The 18,529-nt window shown below is 52.4% G+C and overlaps 1 protein-coding gene across 3 annotated transcripts in view; it reads left to right on the top strand.

Annotated features, from left to right (window-relative positions):
* SLC28A1 (solute carrier family 28 member 1) overlaps nt 1-17,292 on the top strand; it is a 30,057-nt gene extending 12,765 nt beyond the window's left edge. For all 3 annotated transcript variants that reach the window (XM_033100021.1, XM_033100022.1, XM_033100023.1), the window contains 11 exons: nt 160-237; nt 5,254-5,334; nt 6,355-6,435; nt 7,397-7,522; nt 10,940-11,070; nt 12,093-12,261; nt 12,384-12,581; nt 15,281-15,362; nt 16,061-16,159; nt 16,278-16,389; nt 16,626-17,292. In XM_033100021.1, the coding sequence (XP_032955912.1) occupies nt 160-237; nt 5,254-5,334; nt 6,355-6,435; nt 7,397-7,522; nt 10,940-11,070; nt 12,093-12,261; nt 12,384-12,581; nt 15,281-15,362; nt 16,061-16,159; nt 16,278-16,389; nt 16,626-16,698 (1,230 nt within the window). In that variant the 3' untranslated portion in view covers nt 16,699-17,292. The remainder of the gene's footprint in view (nt 1-159; nt 238-5,253; nt 5,335-6,354; nt 6,436-7,396; nt 7,523-10,939; nt 11,071-12,092; nt 12,262-12,383; nt 12,582-15,280; nt 15,363-16,060; nt 16,160-16,277; nt 16,390-16,625) is intronic.
* The last annotated feature ends 1,237 nt before the right edge of the window (nt 17,293-18,529 follow it).

Below are 18,529 nucleotides of genomic sequence, written 5' to 3'. Positions count from 1 at the left end.
AGGGCCTGTAGCCTCGTGTCCCTCTGTCCCCCTGGGCTGTGGGGAAGGCCCGTGGAGGACTTTCAGCTCATCCAGCCTGCTTCCCCCTTCCTCGCCACAGTTTCCTTCCTCCTCCTTCCTGGCCTCACTCTGGGCTTTTGTTTTGTCTTCTTCTTTCAGGTCTTCCTGAGTTACACCCAGGCCGGCTCCAGCTTCGTGTTTGGGGAGACTCTGGTCAAGGATATCTTTGCCTTTCAGGTCAGCTGACTCTTGGCTCATGAGGCCGCTGCCCACGGCCTCCAGCTAGTGGGGAGTCAGAGCAAGCTGCATGGGTCGGGCCTGGCGGGTGGTGGGGGCGGGCTCCTGCTAGCGGAGCCTGGGCCTGTGCTTCCACGTGTGTTAGTTAGCGGCTTGTCCTCCCACCTGGCCTCCCTTTGCTGAGGAATATACGCACACCTGCTACTTGCCTCTCTCCCTAATTACCCTTGAGAACCATGAATCCATAGACCGTCAGGCTAGGAGGGAGCTCAGTGATCTTGGGTCTCCCCTTTCTCTTACATCTGGTCCAACCAGGGCCAGAGAGGAGCAGTGATCTGGCCACAATTGCCCAGTGAGTTAGGGCAGAGCCAGGGCGAGAGCCGGGTCACTGGATTACCGTCAAGTGCTGTGTCTTCCTCCTGTTCTAAGAAGGCAGTGACACCTGCCCCCCCTCCCAAAGAGCTTCCCTAAGATCAGTAATGATATATCGAAATCATATTAATGGGCGCTCAAGACTGAGGTTGCATGTTCTGCCAAGAGGAGAAAAAGAGGGAGGTGGGTCTATCACTAAGCAGCCTCAGCATTTCCCTGTCAAACACTAACTTTCCTGGCCCCTGGGAGACCCTGTCCTCCGGACAAACTCCTGACCTGCTCAGTGGATTAGCCACTGGCCTTCAGAGCAAAGATGGGCCCGGTGAGGGAGGGCTTCAGACAAACGCTCCATGGCCACAGAATTCCCTTTCTCATAAGATTCACTAGTCACAAAGTTTCGTTCACAGCCCCCGCCCTGCGTCACGCGCATGCACACACACACACACACACACACACACATACACACTCACTCACACACATGCACACTTGCCAGGCTTGGGACTTGTCCTCAAACTGGGGATGGCTTTGTTGGTGCTGAGTTGAGTGTAAGACTCAGAAGCTTTCTTTCCATGAATCATGTGGATTTAATCCAAGGCCTTTGGCCCACGTCAGCCTGGGGAAGTCTACTCTGAACTCGCTCAGATTTTCAGAATCTGAGCTGCTTCCTGCTGGGCCACAGTCCAACTCATCACTCCTGCAGGAAGTTGTCTCTGCCTGGGGCTTCTTTAGCCCCCCGCCTCCCCTGGCCTGGAGTGTAGCACAGACGACAACGTGGCAGCCACCTCCTGGCTGTATCGTCTTGATTAGTCACTCCACCTTGGCTCCATCTCCCTTCTGGTAACTTTCCACCCACACGATCACCTCCCCCCAAGCTCCCACACCTTCCTGGGTCTGGCTGACCTGGGAGCAAATGTTGACTCATTCCTTCACTAACACTCCAGTCTCTGGGACATGCAGCTGCCTCCTAAGCTCAGCAGTGCTGCTCACGTGGTCTTTCTAGGAACCCCTAGGGTGAAGGAAAATGTTTTCACCTCCCGAGGGTTTCACAGCGTCTTCCTACAGCAGCCTCTGCTATCCCCAAATGGCCAACAGTGCCAAATTTTGCAACAACAAAAAAATCAAGATAAGGACAGAAAAAATCAAGTTAGATTAAAAAAAAACCAAGGACTGAAAGATGCCATTGGATTTAGTAATTAAGGGGTCACTGGTTACCTTAGTGGCACAGTTTTCAGGGGAGGGAATGGGATATAAATGGAGACGGGGTGGGATGTGGAAAGGAGGGAAACGGACGGGACATCTGAACCAGGAGAGGTCATGTAAGAGCATGGCATCTGCAGAGGTCTCTGCAGGAGACTTTGACAGGCAGAGGTGGACATGCGGAGCACGTGGGGAGGTTGTCTGGGTGAGGCGACAGCTTGGCAGGAAATTAGGAGCTTTCTGTGATGCTTTTCTGTAATGGTGGTAGGGAGGACGTTGCAGCCATCATCGCTGAGGAACCTACCAGCTTTGGCTTTATTGTAGTTCATTGTTGCTTGGGACTGGTGACAGGGCTCTGTCTACAGTGTTTGGGCCTTGGGGGCCGGGGGTGTGGGGGGGGTGCCCAGACAGCCTCAGGAAGTCATCAGGAATCCTGGCTCAGCTCCCACAGAGCCATGTCCATGTGGGTTTAGTCCTGCCTTTGGAACCTGTTTCCTGGTGAGGACATGCTGCCCGCTCAGAGGGAGGCTCTCGCCACGTGGTGTCCAGACCAGCAGAACCAGCAGTGTCGGCAACGGCCATCCCAGACCTACTCCATCTGAAACTGGGGGCAGGGCTCAAAAGGCCCATTTCTCACAAATTCTCACGTGATACTGCTGGTCCAGGGCCCAAGCTTTGAGAACCACTGGCTGAGATGAGTTAGAAGTTTATTCTCCCTTGAGTCATAGGTGAGCGTTGGTACTAGCAGGTTAGCCAGTACCTTTGAGGATTGATGAGTCACCACGTTGGGTACCTGGCACATAGTAGGACCACACAGACACATAGTAGGACTTACTGGCCCTTCCCTACCCCTTCCCAGGGCAGCATTCTCTTCAGCTGCTTGCCCAGTCTTCTACCATCTTATACACTATGGGCCCCAGGGATGTTTCCCCACTGGGAGACATGGCCTCGGAGACCTTATTTAGTATTAAATGCCCCACCTTAGAAAATCAGGGCCACCTCTTTTCCATTCATCTTCCCTCCCTAGACATAGCTTCCCTTCCACAAGATGCCCATCTCACAGGTAGAAAATGTCTCTTGGTTGCTGCCGGAGACAGTCTAATTCTACAGTTGGGTCCAGTGCCCTGGGCGCTCTTCTCCCTGGCTCTGGCCATCTCTGCAGCACTGCCAGCCTGCCCAGCAGTCCCTCACATGATGAATTGGATGAGCTGTCTAGACAGTACGTGATCCTCTGTGCGTTTTCACTCCAAGGGACAGCAGAATGATGTCACCACCCCTCGTGCTGGGGGTGTGTCCAGCACCAGGCAGCCAGAGGGAGTCACGGGAGAGGAAAGGCTTTCTCCAGCCAGTGCCTGTATGCTCTGTCAGGTGATATCCCCACTGCAATGAAGTGGGTGACAGATGTGAGTGGAGCAGGTCCAGATAAACCCAGGTTCCGATAAACCCTGCAGCCTTCACCTGGGAAGGAAAGGAAAAGAAACCTATCTCAGTGGTGCTTCTCTCTCGTCTCCAGGGGATCTGCCCAGGGCAGTCTCTGTTCTCATCAGGGGCCATTGTGTCATCTCCCTGCATTTTGAACTGGAGCCTAAATTTGATTGCTTAAGAGTCTTTCTTCTTAAAAACAAACACAGCCCTTCCTCCATCCCTCTCCCCTCTCTACTGTGGCCCCTCTTCCTTCTCACACAGCCATGCCTGCTGTCTCTACTTCCTCATGTCCCATTCTACCCTGGTTCTCTGACACCTGGCCTCTGTCCCCACCCTTCATCTGACACTCTCTTACCTGGGCCGCCACAGACCCTGAATTGCTAAGCGCCAAGGGTCCATCTCAGTCCTTACCTTTCTAGATTTCCGTGATGCCTGTGGCTCAGCTGACAGACCGCCCCTTCTGGAAAAGCTGTCCTTGTCTCCTGGACATCCTCCAGCCTCTCTGACTCTTTCTTCTTCATCTCCTCCACACGCCTCTCCTTTTTCTCACCACGATGCTGAGCCCAGGGTCCTGGCCTTAGTCATTGCCCTTGTCACTCAGGGCGGTTTCCTTAGCATTGCAGCTCCCCAGCCTCGACCTATACTTCTGTGTGGACGAGCCTCAAACCGAGGCCTGGCCCAGGTGGCGCCTCTGAGCTCCGACCTTGTCTCCAGCTCCCCACTTGGATATGCCTCAGGCATCTCAGACCCAGCAGGTTCAAAAACAAACTGATGAGCTTTCCCCACACCTCCCATCTGCCCATTCATCCCTCCCCTGAGAAGTGCCCACCTGTTACATAAAATTAGAGGAGCAGGCCAGAAATTAGACATGGAGAAAGAAGAAAAAATGTGCGCAGTCCCAGCACACAGAAGCCACATTGGCTGTTTGGGGGTACAGCGCCCCCAGCTTTCTTTCGGTGGTTGTAACGTTCCAATTTCCCCGCTTGACGTTTCAGCCTGAGGATGCTCCCACGGTATTACCAACTCTGTATAACTTATTACTTTAAAACTGTCTGGAGCAGATCACACATTCCAACAGAACAAAAGGGAATATGGTGAAAAGCGAGTCTCCCTCCCACTCCTGATCCCCAAGTCCCCCAGTTCCCTCCCCAAGGCCGCTGCCATCACCCGCCGTGGCTGCGTGCACACACAGCGTGCCCCCCCACCTTGTTTACACAGTGCCTTGTTCTTCACTTTCCCTTTTTCATTTTATGAACTGCCTTGGAAATCAGGCCATAAGTGCCCAGAGGGAGCCCCGTCATTCTTGCTCCCCGACATTAGTGCCCCCGTGCATGACTGTCCCGCAGGTTGTTAAACTCACCCTCCCCTGACAGACTGTTAGTTGTCGCCAGTCCTCACTGTTGCCCATCAGCCCGTGTGACACGGCCCTGGGGTGGGGCCCTGGTGTGGACACAGGCAATGGATGTGAGCGAAGTTTTGAAGGAAGAACGGGGGAGGCTTGGCATTGAGTGAAGAAGTGAGAAGTCTGGTACTAGGAGACGGGGTGACAGGAGGAAATGCTGGTGGCTGGTCCACGAGGACTCTCATTCTGAGCCCGCTGGCACTGAGTGGAAATGGAGCCCTAGACAGTCGAGGGGCTCCTAACTCGGGTTAAGGCCAGGGTCATGGGCCCGGGGGACTGCTCACGGCAGATGGACACTGCGAGGAGCTCGGCTCTGAGCCCTGAGCGGCGGACATTGCAGCCCCACTTGACAGGTGATAGAGTGGTGAACTCAGGTCCTGCATCTCCGCCAGGCACAGGTCTCCTCGGGGTGGACGGTCCATATGTCGAGGGGCCAGCCAGCTGTGCCTTCAGAGCGGCCCCGTATGTGTGCATGCATAACTCAGCCTCTTCCCTGACCCTGTCAGGCCTCTGTGTGGCAAGGCCTTGCGTGGCGTGGGCTGTCTGGGGTCTCTGCGGCCCTGCCTGGTCCTCTGCCACCTGGCTGCCTCTAACCCAGGGCCTCTGCTCTTTCCTGGTAGGTTCTGCCCATTATCGTTTTCTTCAGCTGTGTCATGTCAGTTCTCTACTACCTGGGCCTCATGCAGTGGGTGATCCTGAAGGTGAGTCCCAGTGCCATGGCGGGGCTCCCCCATAGCCACCTGCTCACAGGGCTCACAGTCTCCCAGAATCCCCTGCTCCCAGAGTCTGCACCCTGTCAAATCTGCTAACCAAACGTCCTTTCACAGAGTCTCTTCTCATGATACAAAGGAGAAAGGGCACCAAATCCGAGGTGGTCTTTGTGGGAGGGGAGTTTGCAGAATTGAGGGAAAAAAATAATTTATATCAAAAAGATCTCGAGAGACTGGAGCAGTGGGCCATATTGGCCAGACTTAGCTGGTATAAATGCCAGATCCTGTGCTTATGCTCATAAAATCTGCTGCACAAAACCAGGATGCAGGAGACAGCATTGGGCCTGGCCAAAGATTCTGAGGTCTTAGCCGATTGAGCTCAGAATAATCCAGCATCATTGGGTGGCTGCCAGAAATGCAAAACCACCTGTAGTTACGAGTATATTAAAAGCTCAGTGTGTGGGGCGGGAAGGCAGCGATCCCCAAATCTGGAGCATGGGTTCAACCAAGGGGCTGTGATAAACTGAACCATCGGTGGGAGAGTAAAATGGCTGGACACCCTCCATAGAATGGCTGAAGGAAGTCGGGGTGATGGGACCAGAGAAGAGAAGCCAGGGTGGAGGAGGTGAGGGGTAGGATAGCTGTGTCTACTTACTTGTAGAAGACAAATTAGGGAACGGGCAGCCTGAGAGTTACCAGATTTAAACAAGTTTCGTGCAGAACTCCTCAGAGCCTTTGCTGAACGAGTGATTATCTCCAAGGTGTATGTATACAGTAACTCTCCAATACGTTTGACTGTGGAATCCCTTTTCCATGATGGTAAGCCCCCATCGATGGAAGTTTGGAAAGAGAAGATGAATGGACATTTTAGGGAAATGTAGGCGAGGGGGTCCTACCTGGGAAGGCTGGGAGTTGGAAGGAAGATTTGTAAGGTAATTCCATCCCTGACTCTCTCTCTGCCTCGGGGACTTGCTGTTGTCAGCCCACTAAGAGCACCCTGCTTCTTTCTAGATCGCCTGGCTGATGCAGGTCACCATGGGCACCACAGCCACCGAGACCCTGAGTGTGGCTGGAAATATCTTTGTAAGCCAGGTGGGTCCTGTAGCCTCCTGCCCTCAGGCTCGTCAGCAGCCTCACCAAGGAGGGCGGGTGCCCTGGGTCCCTGGAGCTCTGATTCAGTCAGCGGAAGAGCCATGCGAACCTTCTCCCAGAGTCACCAAAGGAGGCTGCACGTCTGGGGGTGCACGTCACCTTGGTCATGCCAGGAAGGCTGCTGTCTGGCACCTCCTACCACTCCAGGCCTAGGCTGTGTCCATCAGCTTAGAGACTCACAAATCCTACAGATGGAGTCCCACTTTCACCCCTCGTACATGAGGAAACTGGGGCTCAGGAGTGGGAATGACTTGTCAAGATCCCACAAGATACGCCAGGACTTAGAATCCAGGTTTTCTCCAGGAGAGGGTTCTTTCCTCTCCATCCTTTTTTTCTCCCCCTTTCTGAAGGTATGTTTTCAAAGTAGAAGTGACTCTGAAGGCACTAGCAGTCCCCAGCCCCTTTCAGAAGGCCCGACCCTCCTGAGGGGGAGCCTCTGCAGACTGTTCCAGGCTCCTGGCCCATCTGCCCAACATTTGAGTCACCAAAAGACATACTTGCCTTTCTGGCAACCCCAGGCTTCATTATAAAGCTCAGGCCTGGAGTTACATCTGCTTCTGGTTCATTTGCACGAACAGAGGCCATTCCCTGAACATCTCTGATCCTCCGTTTGCTTTCCTGGAAAATGGGGCTGATCTTTTCAGTAGTTTGTGAGTAATGAATGTGGGGTGCTTAGTGGGGTGCATGGATGTGGTAGGCACTTGACACGAGAGTATTATCAGGCCAAGTGGAAGGGCTGAGGGGGAGCCAAGTACAGACCCAAGGCCTCACCCCATCTGCCGTCTCTTCCCCTGGGATCCCCAGCACTCACTGTGGCCTGCCCACTCCTGGGGGGAAGAGACGCCCCAGGTGACTGTGCTGGCCTGGCCAGCTGTTTGTCTGACATCTTTCCTGCTTGCAGACCGAGGCTCCTCTGCTGATCCGGCCCTACCTGGCAGACATGACACTCTCTGAAGTGCACGTAGTCATGACCGGAGGCTATGCCACCATTGCCGGCTCCCTGCTGGGTGCCTACATCTCCTTCGGGGTATGAACACATTCTTGATGGGAGTGTCATGTGCTCTAACCTTTTTGGAGAACGTCTATCAGTCAACTTTAAAATACTTCTTCCCTTTGATGCAGTTAGGAATATTACAATGCAGAAATATTTTCACAAGTGTTCCCAAACTGCAAAATTCCAACAATATTTGTAATAGCAAAACAAACAAACAAAAACCCATAACAAGAAACAGCGTCAATGTCGAGCAGTAAGGGGGTGAGTTGGGAAGGTTCATCCATACAGCGCAGTGGTACTTAGTCCCTGGAGTGAGGTGGGCCCCGGTTTGCCTTTCCCTGTCCCTGATGCTGTGTGTGAGGGATGATAAAAATGATCCCCACTGTCCCCTTCTCTGGACCCAAATTCCACCTGTCTCTATCATCTCTGTCCTTGGGGGTGTGGCTGCGAGGTGGGCTTGAGGACAAGCCAGCCTGCCCCTCGGTCCCTCCTTCCTTTAGGACCCCTGGGCCACACAGTAAGCTCAGCGCCACAGAGCTGCCTGGGCAGAGAGGCAGCGGCCTCACTTTTCAGGACGGCCTCAGGGACTCGGGGGCTTTGTCTTTTGGCCTGGCAACCTCCCATCCAGAATTTCCCAGGTTAGCTGGTTCACTGAGGCTTAGGAAAGGCCCATCAGAGCTAGTGCGCACCCCTCCGGCACCCCCTTCCCCCCCACATCCCATCACCAACTTATTGGGAAGGAATTTGACATTTCAAAAATGGAAACTCAGAATTTCCTGAAACGTTTTTCATGGTGTCGTACTAGGGCAGGGAGTGCCATAATATTTTGGGCACTTAGGGGCTTTAACTCTCTTCACCTTGTTCTGGGTCCCACAGCCACTTAATAGAATGGTATTCTTTCTACTGCATGCATGTAACTGTCATTACATGAGACTAAAATCCTGGAAGAACTCTGTCCCTTCCCACAATCTGCCTTACAACTGAGCCTGCTTTCCTTCCCTTTCTCAGGCTGGAGTCCAGGTCTCGCCCCAGGCAATGGGGCCTCCCCACTGACGGGGCCTGGGTCCCCACTTCCCTGTAGCGCTACAGAATATGCAGCGGCTGCCAGGATCAGCCAGGTAGCCAGGGGCCTCTATTCACAGCCGTTGGTGGCCTAGGCAGAAATCTAACAGAAGCAGTGTGGTGTCAGAGAAGCTCTCTTCTGCCCTCACCTGGCTCCTGGCCGCCACTGCAGCAGCCTCAGGGCTTTCTCCCACAGCCCTGTCTCCCCACCCTCTCCCCTCTCCCCTTTCACTCCCTCCTCCAGGCAGTTCCACACTGTATGTTTGGCTCTGCCCTCAGCCCCTGAACTCCAGAAAGATCCCTTTTGCCCTCTCCTCCTTTGTATATGTCGCTCAGCTTCTGGTTCCCTTTCCCTGAGCCCCTGTTGTCGCTAATATCTGGATATTTCTGAATCAGCGCTTGTTCTACAGGGTAGCCACATGGCTATTGAGCCCGTGAAATGTGGCTCGTCTGGAATGAGATCTGCTCTGAGACTTCCTATGGGAAAAGATAAATATCTGTATTTTATTAATAAGCTTTATATTGATTACATGATGGAAAGAGAATATTTTTGGATTGTATTGGACAGTGCTGGTCTCGACCTGCCCCCGGTCTGTGGTCCCAGGGGTCACCCGTCATTTAATGGTGGCTTCCACATACATCTCCATTTTCACCGTATTTCCCAAAACCTCTAAAGCAGGCACCAATTCTCTCAACTCTCCCTGGAAACCGGTCTCTATACCCAGCCATCTGGATCAGGGGCCACCACGAGAGGAGGTTTAGATGTGTGCCTGGCACTGTGGACACAGACTGAGCAGGGTGACATTGAGGGGTTCGGCCACTGCTGCTCCTCAGTCAGTTGTGCAAGAGTGGGAGCTCCCGCCCTGGACAGGGTCTGTGGGGCCCTGAGCAGGGCCAGGTGAGCATCTGCTACTTAGTTTCTACATCTGTAAAATGGGCAGGATTACTTCCCATCTCACAGCAGTTTAAGAATTAAATACACACACACACACACACACACTTCAAAATGTGCAAAAAAGCAGAAAGAAAAAAAATCACCCTTGGCCCCATTAGCTAGGAACGGACAATTGGTCAGCATTTTGATGTATTCCTTTCATAGTTTTAGAGTTTCTTTTTTCCCTTGCCATTGTGGTTATGCTTTATATGCAATTTTGTGGGCATCTCCCCACGTTATTGCAAAGCCTTGGTAACCACCGTTTTAGATGGCAGCTTGGACAATGCGTAGCCGCTCCCTGATTGTTAGATGCTTGTGTTAGTTCTAATTTTCCCATTTAGTAAATAACAGTGGTGACAAAGTGTCATGTCTATCTCCATGGAAGACAACAGGGAAGCAGAGGGTGTGGGGCCACAGTAAGGATAGAAATCCAGGCAGGGACCATTCTGGAACTCAGGTGGCTCTGCTATCGTGCTGAGAAGGGCTTCTAAGCATGGCTCCAGGAGATGGCAGGACCCAGGGCCAAAGGGTGGCTGTTGTAGGAGGCAGATTTCCTGAGAAAGAGCTTTCCAAACACAAGAGTGGGTGTGATGGACTGCCTTGAAGTGGTGAGTTCCCTGTCACAGTGAGTATTCAAGGAGGGATCCTATAGAGGGAAGACATTCCTACACTGCGAGGTCGAATTGTGTCACCTCTTGGATCCATCCCAACTCTCCAGTACTGTGAGTTTTGTCTGCAACCATCGCAAACCCCTCAGCCAGTGGTGAACCAGCCCTTGGGTTAGTGGTCAAAGGGAGACAGCCTGGAAGAAAAGGAAAAACCTTGAACTTGGAGCCAAAAGACATGTTGGGTTCTAATTCCTTGTCTTGTATATATTGGGCAAGCCACATTTAATTCTCTGAGGCCTCAGTTTACTTGTCTGTAAAATGGGATAACACTGCAGTTTACCCTTGACAACAGCCATGAGTTTGAACTGCATGGGTCCACTTATATGCAGATTTTAAAAAAATAAATACAAATGTATTTTCTTAATAACATTTTATTTTCTCTAGCTTACTTTATTATAAGACTAAAGTATATAATACATATAATGTACAAAATATGTGTTAATTGACTATGTATGTTGTTGTAAAGCTTCTGGTCAATAGTAGGCTGTTGTTAGTAGTTAAGTTTTCAGGGAGTCAAATGTTACACGCAGAGTTTTGACTGTGTGGGGTGTCAGCACCCCTAACCCCTCCACAGGTCAAGGATGAAGTGTACGTGTCCTGCCTAACTTACAGAAGTACTGGGGAAAGGAGGAGGCTCTGTACGTGACAGCCTGAGACCCTCTGCACAGAAAGGTGTTATCATCAGTAACGCTGGCAGCAGTACTGCACATGACGACAGACGACAGACGAGTGGGGTGTGCTGCCCGGGGCGTGCCCTCTGACTGCTCCCCATTCTCACCCCTGCAGATCGATGCTGCCTCCTTGATTGCCGCCTCTGTGATGGCCGCCCCTTGTGCTCTGGCGCTCTCCAAGCTGGTCTACCCAGAGGTGGAGGAGTCCAAGTTCAGGAGTGAGGAAGGAGTGAAACTGAGCTGCGGGTGAGCACAGGCGAGGGCCAGCAGAGGGGCCAGAGGTGGTGGGAGAGGCGGGGACAGGAGCCGAAGAGGGGACAGGGAGGAGGGGACAGGAGCCGAGGTGGGGACAGCAGTGAGTCCCATTTTCTCCGCCCTTCCACCAAACCCAGGCCCAGCTTTCACTGCCCTCGTTGTGGCTTTGCGGGCAGAAATGCAGACTCCAGTTCTTCCATCTTAATTTCCAGTCTCGGCCCAGCAGGAAACAGTGGGAGAGTGGCCTGGTTTTTGGGAATGTGGCCTGGTGTGTGTGTGGCGAGGAGGGTCATGAAAAGGCTCCATGCCACCTTCTCTACCTTCTCCACGTGCCTGAGCTCTGACCACCAAGGTGTCCATCACACACTGACATATTGAGTGCCATCCTGGACTTCACTCACGCCCTAATATCTCTTCATTGTAGTCTTAACAACCACTATGGGTTTTGTTTGTTTTTTTTTAATCTTGAAAAGGCACTACTTTTGACAAATGTGCTTGGGGCTACTGTGGGCAGCCCCAATCTCACAACTTCCTGGAGGTCCAGAGCAGTACCGCCCCATAGAAATGTAATGTGAGCGACATCTAATTTAAAATTTTCTAGCTGCCATCTTTAAAAGAGTAAAAAGAAACTGGTGGATTTAATAAAATAGTTTATTTAACCCACTACATCCAAAATATTATTATTTCAACATGTAATCAGTATAAAAACAAGTAATGAGTGATTTCACATGTTTTGGTACTAGATCTCCAAAATTTTACAACATATCTCCGTTCTGAGCTGTCTCCTTTCATGTGCTCAAAAGCTGCATGTGGCTAACGGCTCCTGTCTTGAATGGCTCTGGGCTTGAAGTCTGCGTCTTGTCCAACCCTGTCCCCTCTCTGGGTGTCAGAGGGAAGACAGGGACGCTCGGCTCTGAAATCCATCATCCAAGGTTCTTCCTTGACCCTATAGGAGGAAGGGTTCTGTTGTTTTGGGGACAGGCCAGTAAGATGGCTCTCAATCCCAACAACAGAGATGCTCAGAACCTCCTGGAAGCCGCCAGCAGCGGGGCTGCCATGTCGGTGAAGGTCGTTGCCAACATCGCAGCCAACCTGATCGCCTTCCTGGCGGTACTGGCCTTCGTCAACGCTGCCCTCTCCTGGCTGGGGGCCATGGTGGACATCCAGGAACTCAGCTTTCAGGTACAGTTCTGGCCGCCTGCTTAGCCTGCCAAGGGGGTGGCCCCAGGCAATGGCTGGTGGGTAGACTACCCAGCGGAGCCAGCAGCCCAGGTCCCAGCAGCTCCCCTTGCCTTTTGCCTCAGCTCATCTGCTCCTACGTCCTGCGGCCTGTGGCCTTCTTGGTGGGCGTGGCCTGGGAGGACTGTCCGGTGGTGGCCGAGCTGCTGGGGATCAAGCTGTTTCTGAACGAGTTCGTGGCCTACCAGGAGCTCTCCCAGTACAAGCAGCGCCGGCTTGCAGGGGCCGAGGAGTGGCTCGGCGACAAGAAGCAGTGGATCTCCGTGAGTGTCCCCGTCCCCTCCCTGAGGCAGGGGCGTGACACAGCTGGGCCTGGCTGAGACACACTGAACTATAGCGCTCAACCCCCCACATCCTACTTCCCTGGGGACAAGATAGCTTCAGGCTTCACTGCCATTACCTTGACACCATGTAGGAGGCTGAGGGGTAGGCAAGGAGCCTTGTGGGAGATATCTGAGATCTGGCTGTGGATGGGCCACCATCCTCTGTGGCCATGGGCCAGCCGCTGCTCTTTGCCTCTCCTGTTGGAAAATCCTGTTGGATTTTGGGGAAAAAATTCCTATTTGAAAACCAGTGTAGCATCTGCCACGTCTACCCAAGGAAAGAGATGTGAGCGTCCAGGGAGCCCCCAGAGTGAAAAGTGAGACCTCACCACCACATTCACTGTCAGTATATTGCATTCAGTTCGGGGTTGGCTCTTTTCGGTTAAAATTTCTTTTAAAGATTATAAAAGATCTATAAAATGAACCTTCCTAAAAGAATAAGAGCTCTAGGTAACATCATTAGGAATGAAAAACTACCCATCTCACCATCCCAAAATAACAGCTATTGTTGTTTTATGCGTTTTCTTCTGTTCTTTCTAAGAGAGTTCACATAGTTGTAATTATCGTATCCAGACTGTATTGCAGCCAGCTTTCCCCCCATCTGCCACTCTGACGTAAGCATCATTTTTGATATGTGTATCCTCACGTAATGAACCAGCTCCCTGCTATCAGGCCATTCGGGTTAATTCCATTACTTGGCGATTTTATACGACGCTGAAAGGAATAGCTTTGTGCGCAGAACTTTGCTCTTCCCTCAGATGGTTTCCTCAGGAGCCTTCCCAGATGTGGGATGACTCAGTCCTACGGCACCGTCCCTGTGCGGTTGCTCCAGTAACTTTCCCCGCTGAAAAGGCCCCCAGCTGTGCCGGTGAGCCCTGATGTCACCACACACTGAACTGTATTGAGTAGCTCTTAAAAAAAATTTGCGATTTGAAGGAGCAAATAATAGCTCATTGTTTTAATGTGCATTTCTTGGGTTACTAGGAACTTTTCACATGAAAAATTTTTCCTTGTCTGTTATTTTCTTTTACTGTAAAGGAATGTGCTCTTTAGTTTTAAAAAAAATGTTTGTATGGAGTAAAAAGCACAGGTTTCCCCTGGCTCCTCGCTCCACTCTCACTCCTTCCTTTAGAGATCATGGGTGGTACCCTCCTTCACGATCTTTTCTATTTTTTTACGAGCTTCATTCCTTCAGCAAGTATTTGTTGAGGTCGCTAAGGTGCCAGACACTCAGGCCTCCCTGTGGTGTGGCATTTAGACCAGGACGTGGAGGGAGGGCAGGGTGCCAGGAGAAGCTGGAAAGAGCATTCCAGGCAAAGAAAGAGGCATGTTCAGAGGCTCTTAGGTTGAAAAGCATTTGTCTGGCGAACTCAGAGGTGAGAAGTGCAGTGAGTGAAGGTTGATCGTGATCGTAAAGGAGCGTGGCACAGGCCACGGAGGTGAGCCAGCAGGGTGCAGGTGCCTTAATATTTTTCCTGTCAATGTGTGTAAACTCTTTATCTGATAAAGACATCAATCTTTTTCTGTTATAGTTTCTACATATATTTTTCCTAGTCTTTTTCCCCCCTTTATTTTGTATTCGGGGATTTTTCTTTTAACACAAATTTTATGCCAAATCTTTTCCTTTGTGGTTTCTTCTATTATTTGTAAACTTAGAAAGTTATCTCCATTCCAGAAATCTGGTAAGTGTTAAACTCCTGAATCAATATGGTGAAGTATTTAAAAGTATGAGTTTTGTGATCAGAGCTGAGTTCAAATTCTAACAGTTCCCTTCTTGCTATGTGACCTTCCTCAGTTCCTTAACCTCTCTGAGCCTTAGTTTGCTTCTCTCGAAAATGAGTTATAATACTACCTTATAAATATAATATCTACATTTTCGTTTATTTGACGTTTAAAATATTAATACTTATCTGCATCTTTGATCGAGAATTAAATTTTTATATGGTGTGAGGTGTGGGTCTAAGCCAGTTTCCCCCCCAAATTGTTCCATTTTGGCTCTTAAGGCAACAACTTTCTGGAAAACTGAACAACCAGTCAGAGCAAAGCAGAAGAATTACTTTGCCTGAACATGGGCTGTACGCCTGCACGTCCCATATAGGCTTTGATCTTTACAAAGCCTTCCAGGCTGGTCCTATCATCCCCACATTCCAGACTGAGAAACCACTGATTTGCTCAACCTGATCAGAGGTGGGGACAAGCCTGGAACCCCAATAGGTTGGGCTCCAAGTCTCTCACGGTCTTCACTGGGCCACACTCCCTCCATTCTCAGTATGACAGCCCCCCGAGAGGGCTCCCAGCCTGAGAAGTCTCCAGTAGACAGAAGCGCAGGACTGTAGAGTGCTGGGGGTGGGGGCATTCACCCAAGTGCCCCCTGGGTCCAGAGCTTGGTGGGCCTGAACCAGCCTGAATCACACTCCGAAAGCCTGGGAATGAAGCTAAGTGGCTTGAAGGGCTCTGTGGTGCAGCTCGAATTCACTTAGAGGTGGGTGTGCACGGCCTGGGAGGGGGCAACATGGAGCACGTCCAAGGTCAAAGGCACAGAGCGGGTGGGTGACATTAAGGCCAGGGAGCTGGGTGGTGTGGGGTGCTCCCGTCCCATCTGAGGGGAGCCCCTCCTCACCCATTGTCTGTGTTTTCAGGTCAGAGCAGAAATCCTCACGACGTACGCCCTCTGTGGATTTGCCAACTTCAGCTCCATTGGGATCATGCTGGGAGGCCTGAGTGAGTCCTGGGGGGCCTCCCCAGTGTTCTCGAGACTCGGGCCCTGGACTCCAGTCCTGGCTGTGAACCAGCTTCCCGGGAATCCGTAGGCTTCAGTTCTCCCATTAGTCTAAGGCGGGGCCTGAGAGATGGTCATCCATGAATGTTCCTCCCAGCCCAGGTGTTCTGTGGTTTCTCTGCTGCTGGGAATGGCCCGGGCCAAGCCTGACTCAGGGTGTGGGGAGGGATGGGAGGTGCGTGCTGCCTGTGCCCTGAAGCTCTGGCCGGCCAGTTCCCCTGCCCACAGTGACAGGCAGGCCGGGGGGTGGAGGGTGCCCAGGAGGAAGACTCTGCCCAGCTGTCAGCTCTTTACAAAAAACAGTCCCACTCTTCGTAACTCCCCTGCCTAGGGGTATAGCCACCCATTTCACAGAGGAGGAGACTGAGTCTTGGAGAAGTGAAGTGATGGCCCAGTTCACTCAGCTAGTACGTGACTGAGCCTGTATTTAATCCCAGGTCTGCTTGCCTCTCGACTCCCTATCTCTTCATGTGGTGTAGGGAGGGGGTGTGGGATGCTGCCTGGGGGCCCAGCTCAGGCCAAGGAGGGCTCCCAAGCTCAGCCAGCGGTCGGGAGGATGCCGCCGCTCCCTCTGGCAGATATAGCCATAGGCCGAGAGGAGCACGGTGTCCTGGCCCTGAGCACGCCTGTCCCCTTGCAGCCTCCATGGTCCCACAGCGTAAGAGTCACTTCTCCCAGATCGTGCTCCGGGCACTCTGCACAGGCGCCTGCGTGTCCCTGGTGAACGCCTGTGTGGCAGGTGAGTCCTTGTCTAGCACAGCCCCGATTCAGTGGCACTGGGGCTCTGGCCTCTCTGGGAGTCCCTGGGGGTGGGGGTTGGGGGTGAGCCCTGCTTACCGGCTGCTTTCCCTGCACAGGGATCCTCTACATGCCCAGGGGGGCTGAGGTCAACTGTGCAACCCTCCTGAACACGACCCTGAGCAGCAGCAGCTTTGAGGTGTACCAGTGCTGCCGCGAAGTCTTCCAGAGGTGAGGGCCTGGGCCCAGGGGCTGCCGGGCGCTGCCTGACCGGGCAGGAGGCCCGAGTGCCTGGTGGGTAGAAACATCATGGCTGTGGCTGGTGTGGCCAGGGGAGGAGCAAGCCGGGCCCCTGGGGGAGAAAAGGCCGACCAGAGACATGGAGCAACTTTCCCAGGGTTGCGCAGCCTTTAGTGGCCAGCAGAGCCAGTCCTAGAGCTCAGACTGCAGCCTCTCCTTTTTTTCAGCACCAGCCCAGAGTTCGGCCCCGAGGCCCTGGAAAACTGCTGTCGATTTTACAACCACACGATCTGTGCATAGCGGGGGACATGCCTTTGTGCCTCTGATGGCTGTTCCTCTCCAGGAGGCAGCTGTCCCACCTTTCCCTTCCCAGGCTTCTCCTTGGAAGTCACATGGCTTAGACCCACCACAGTCACATACCGGGAAGGAGTGACGGGGTGAGCGGGCAGAGACTGAGTGGGTGTGTGAGTGAAGGATGCCCCCCACTCTTCACACTCTTGCTGCTCCCCCACTCCCTGCCTCCCCAATGTGAATTCTCAGGGTCACCTCTGCCTCCTCTTCTCTCTTCTCCATGTCTGTCCGACAGCATCCTGTCTTCTCTAGGCCACCCCCACCCCCGCCATGCGTCTGTTGTGGTCCCTCAGCCTGGTCATTTCAGCCCCCACCTCTCCTCCTCTCTGGGCATTTAAGTCTTGCTGGGGCTTACCCCTGCCCCCGGTTTCTCCTGGACACCCCTCCTCTCCTTTCAGAGACTCCCCCACACCTTCCCCCGTAACACTTCCCAAACTGGTGTCCCGTGGAATACTGCCCCACAAGGTGTCCAGAAGCGTCCACAGTCCACTAGATTTGGGAAACATAAATAAAGTGAGACAGATTTTGGTTCTTCGCTCTTTCGTGTTCTTTCGTTCTTTCTGTTCTTTTCTTTTTCTTTTTTTTTTTTTTTTTTTTACTATGGGCTTGTCAGATCTTGTTGTGGATATGACAGGAGACATTTTCCAAATTTATTTTACTGTAAGAACCTTTTTTATGGAAGCATCTCTTAGTTGAAGATTCTGTTGAACACAATTTGGGAAATACTGGTTAATGCTCAGACTACATAATGGTACTGCTCACGTATGTGTCCACAGCACCGTGTGCCAGGCACTGTTCTCAGTGCTTCATATATTCCCACTCAATCTTTACAGCAACGCTATGAGGCAGGTACTATTCTTATCCCTAGTCGAGGCCCAGAGAGGTTAAGTAACTTGCCCAGAGTGACACAGCTGGGGAGATGAAGAGGCAGAATTTGAATCCAGGCCATCTAATTCCACAAGCTGTGGTGTTTAATGTCTTGGCTGGGCTGCCAGCTGGCAAGGAAGTCTCTTGTATACTTGCCGTCACCTCCTACCCCCACCTTTTATCCCCACCACAAACCCTCTGACCAGCAGGTTAGGCTTCCGTGTTTTCCCAGCCCCTGAGCCTTCATCTCTGGAGTCCTGTCGCACAGCGTGCCCCGCTTCCTCCCTTTTGTCTCTGCTGTTCCCATCTCAGTTCTCCGTTCCTGTAGCTTTGGCTGCAGTGACCTGATATACTTGTCCCTGTAGTCACTGGGCCCCTGTCCCCTGACCCCCTCTGTCAGGTTGGCTTCCCAGTTTGGGCTAGCACTAGCCTGAGGCCGAGGGAATATGGAGCCTGGTCAGTCAGCACTCACCTTGCCGGGCCCCCGTCAGCCAGATGCTGCTTCTGCTCCGTCGTGGATTTGGCTTCCACTGGTCCCTGGCCTCGTTCCTTGCAACACCCACAGTCTGACTTGCTGTTCCTGTTCTCAGGGTCTGAGGCCTCCCTCTTTGCTCTACAGAGCGGAGTCGTGGCCTGATTTTCATACCCCTTGGCCAGGCCCTTGTCTTGCTCTCTGCAGCTCCCAGACTAAGCCCCTTTCCCTGCCGCAGCTCCTCTCGGGCTGTCACCGTGTGTGCGCCACTGTCGGAGACTAGATGTAATGTGGTGCTGTAGTGGGTTGAATTACGTCCCCACAAACAATATATCCAGGTCCTAACCCCTGGTACCTGTGAGTGTGACCGTATTTGGAAATAGGGGAATACGGGGATAATGAAGTATCTGAAGATGAGATTATCTTGGATGTAGGGTAGGC

The sequence above is a fragment of the Rhinolophus ferrumequinum genome, chromosome 28 (genome assembly GCF_004115265.2).
Source record: "Rhinolophus ferrumequinum isolate MPI-CBG mRhiFer1 chromosome 28, mRhiFer1_v1.p, whole genome shotgun sequence".
Classification (NCBI taxonomy): domain Eukaryota; kingdom Metazoa; phylum Chordata; class Mammalia; order Chiroptera; family Rhinolophidae; genus Rhinolophus; species Rhinolophus ferrumequinum.
This window is presented reverse-complemented; position numbering and strand designations above follow the sequence as displayed.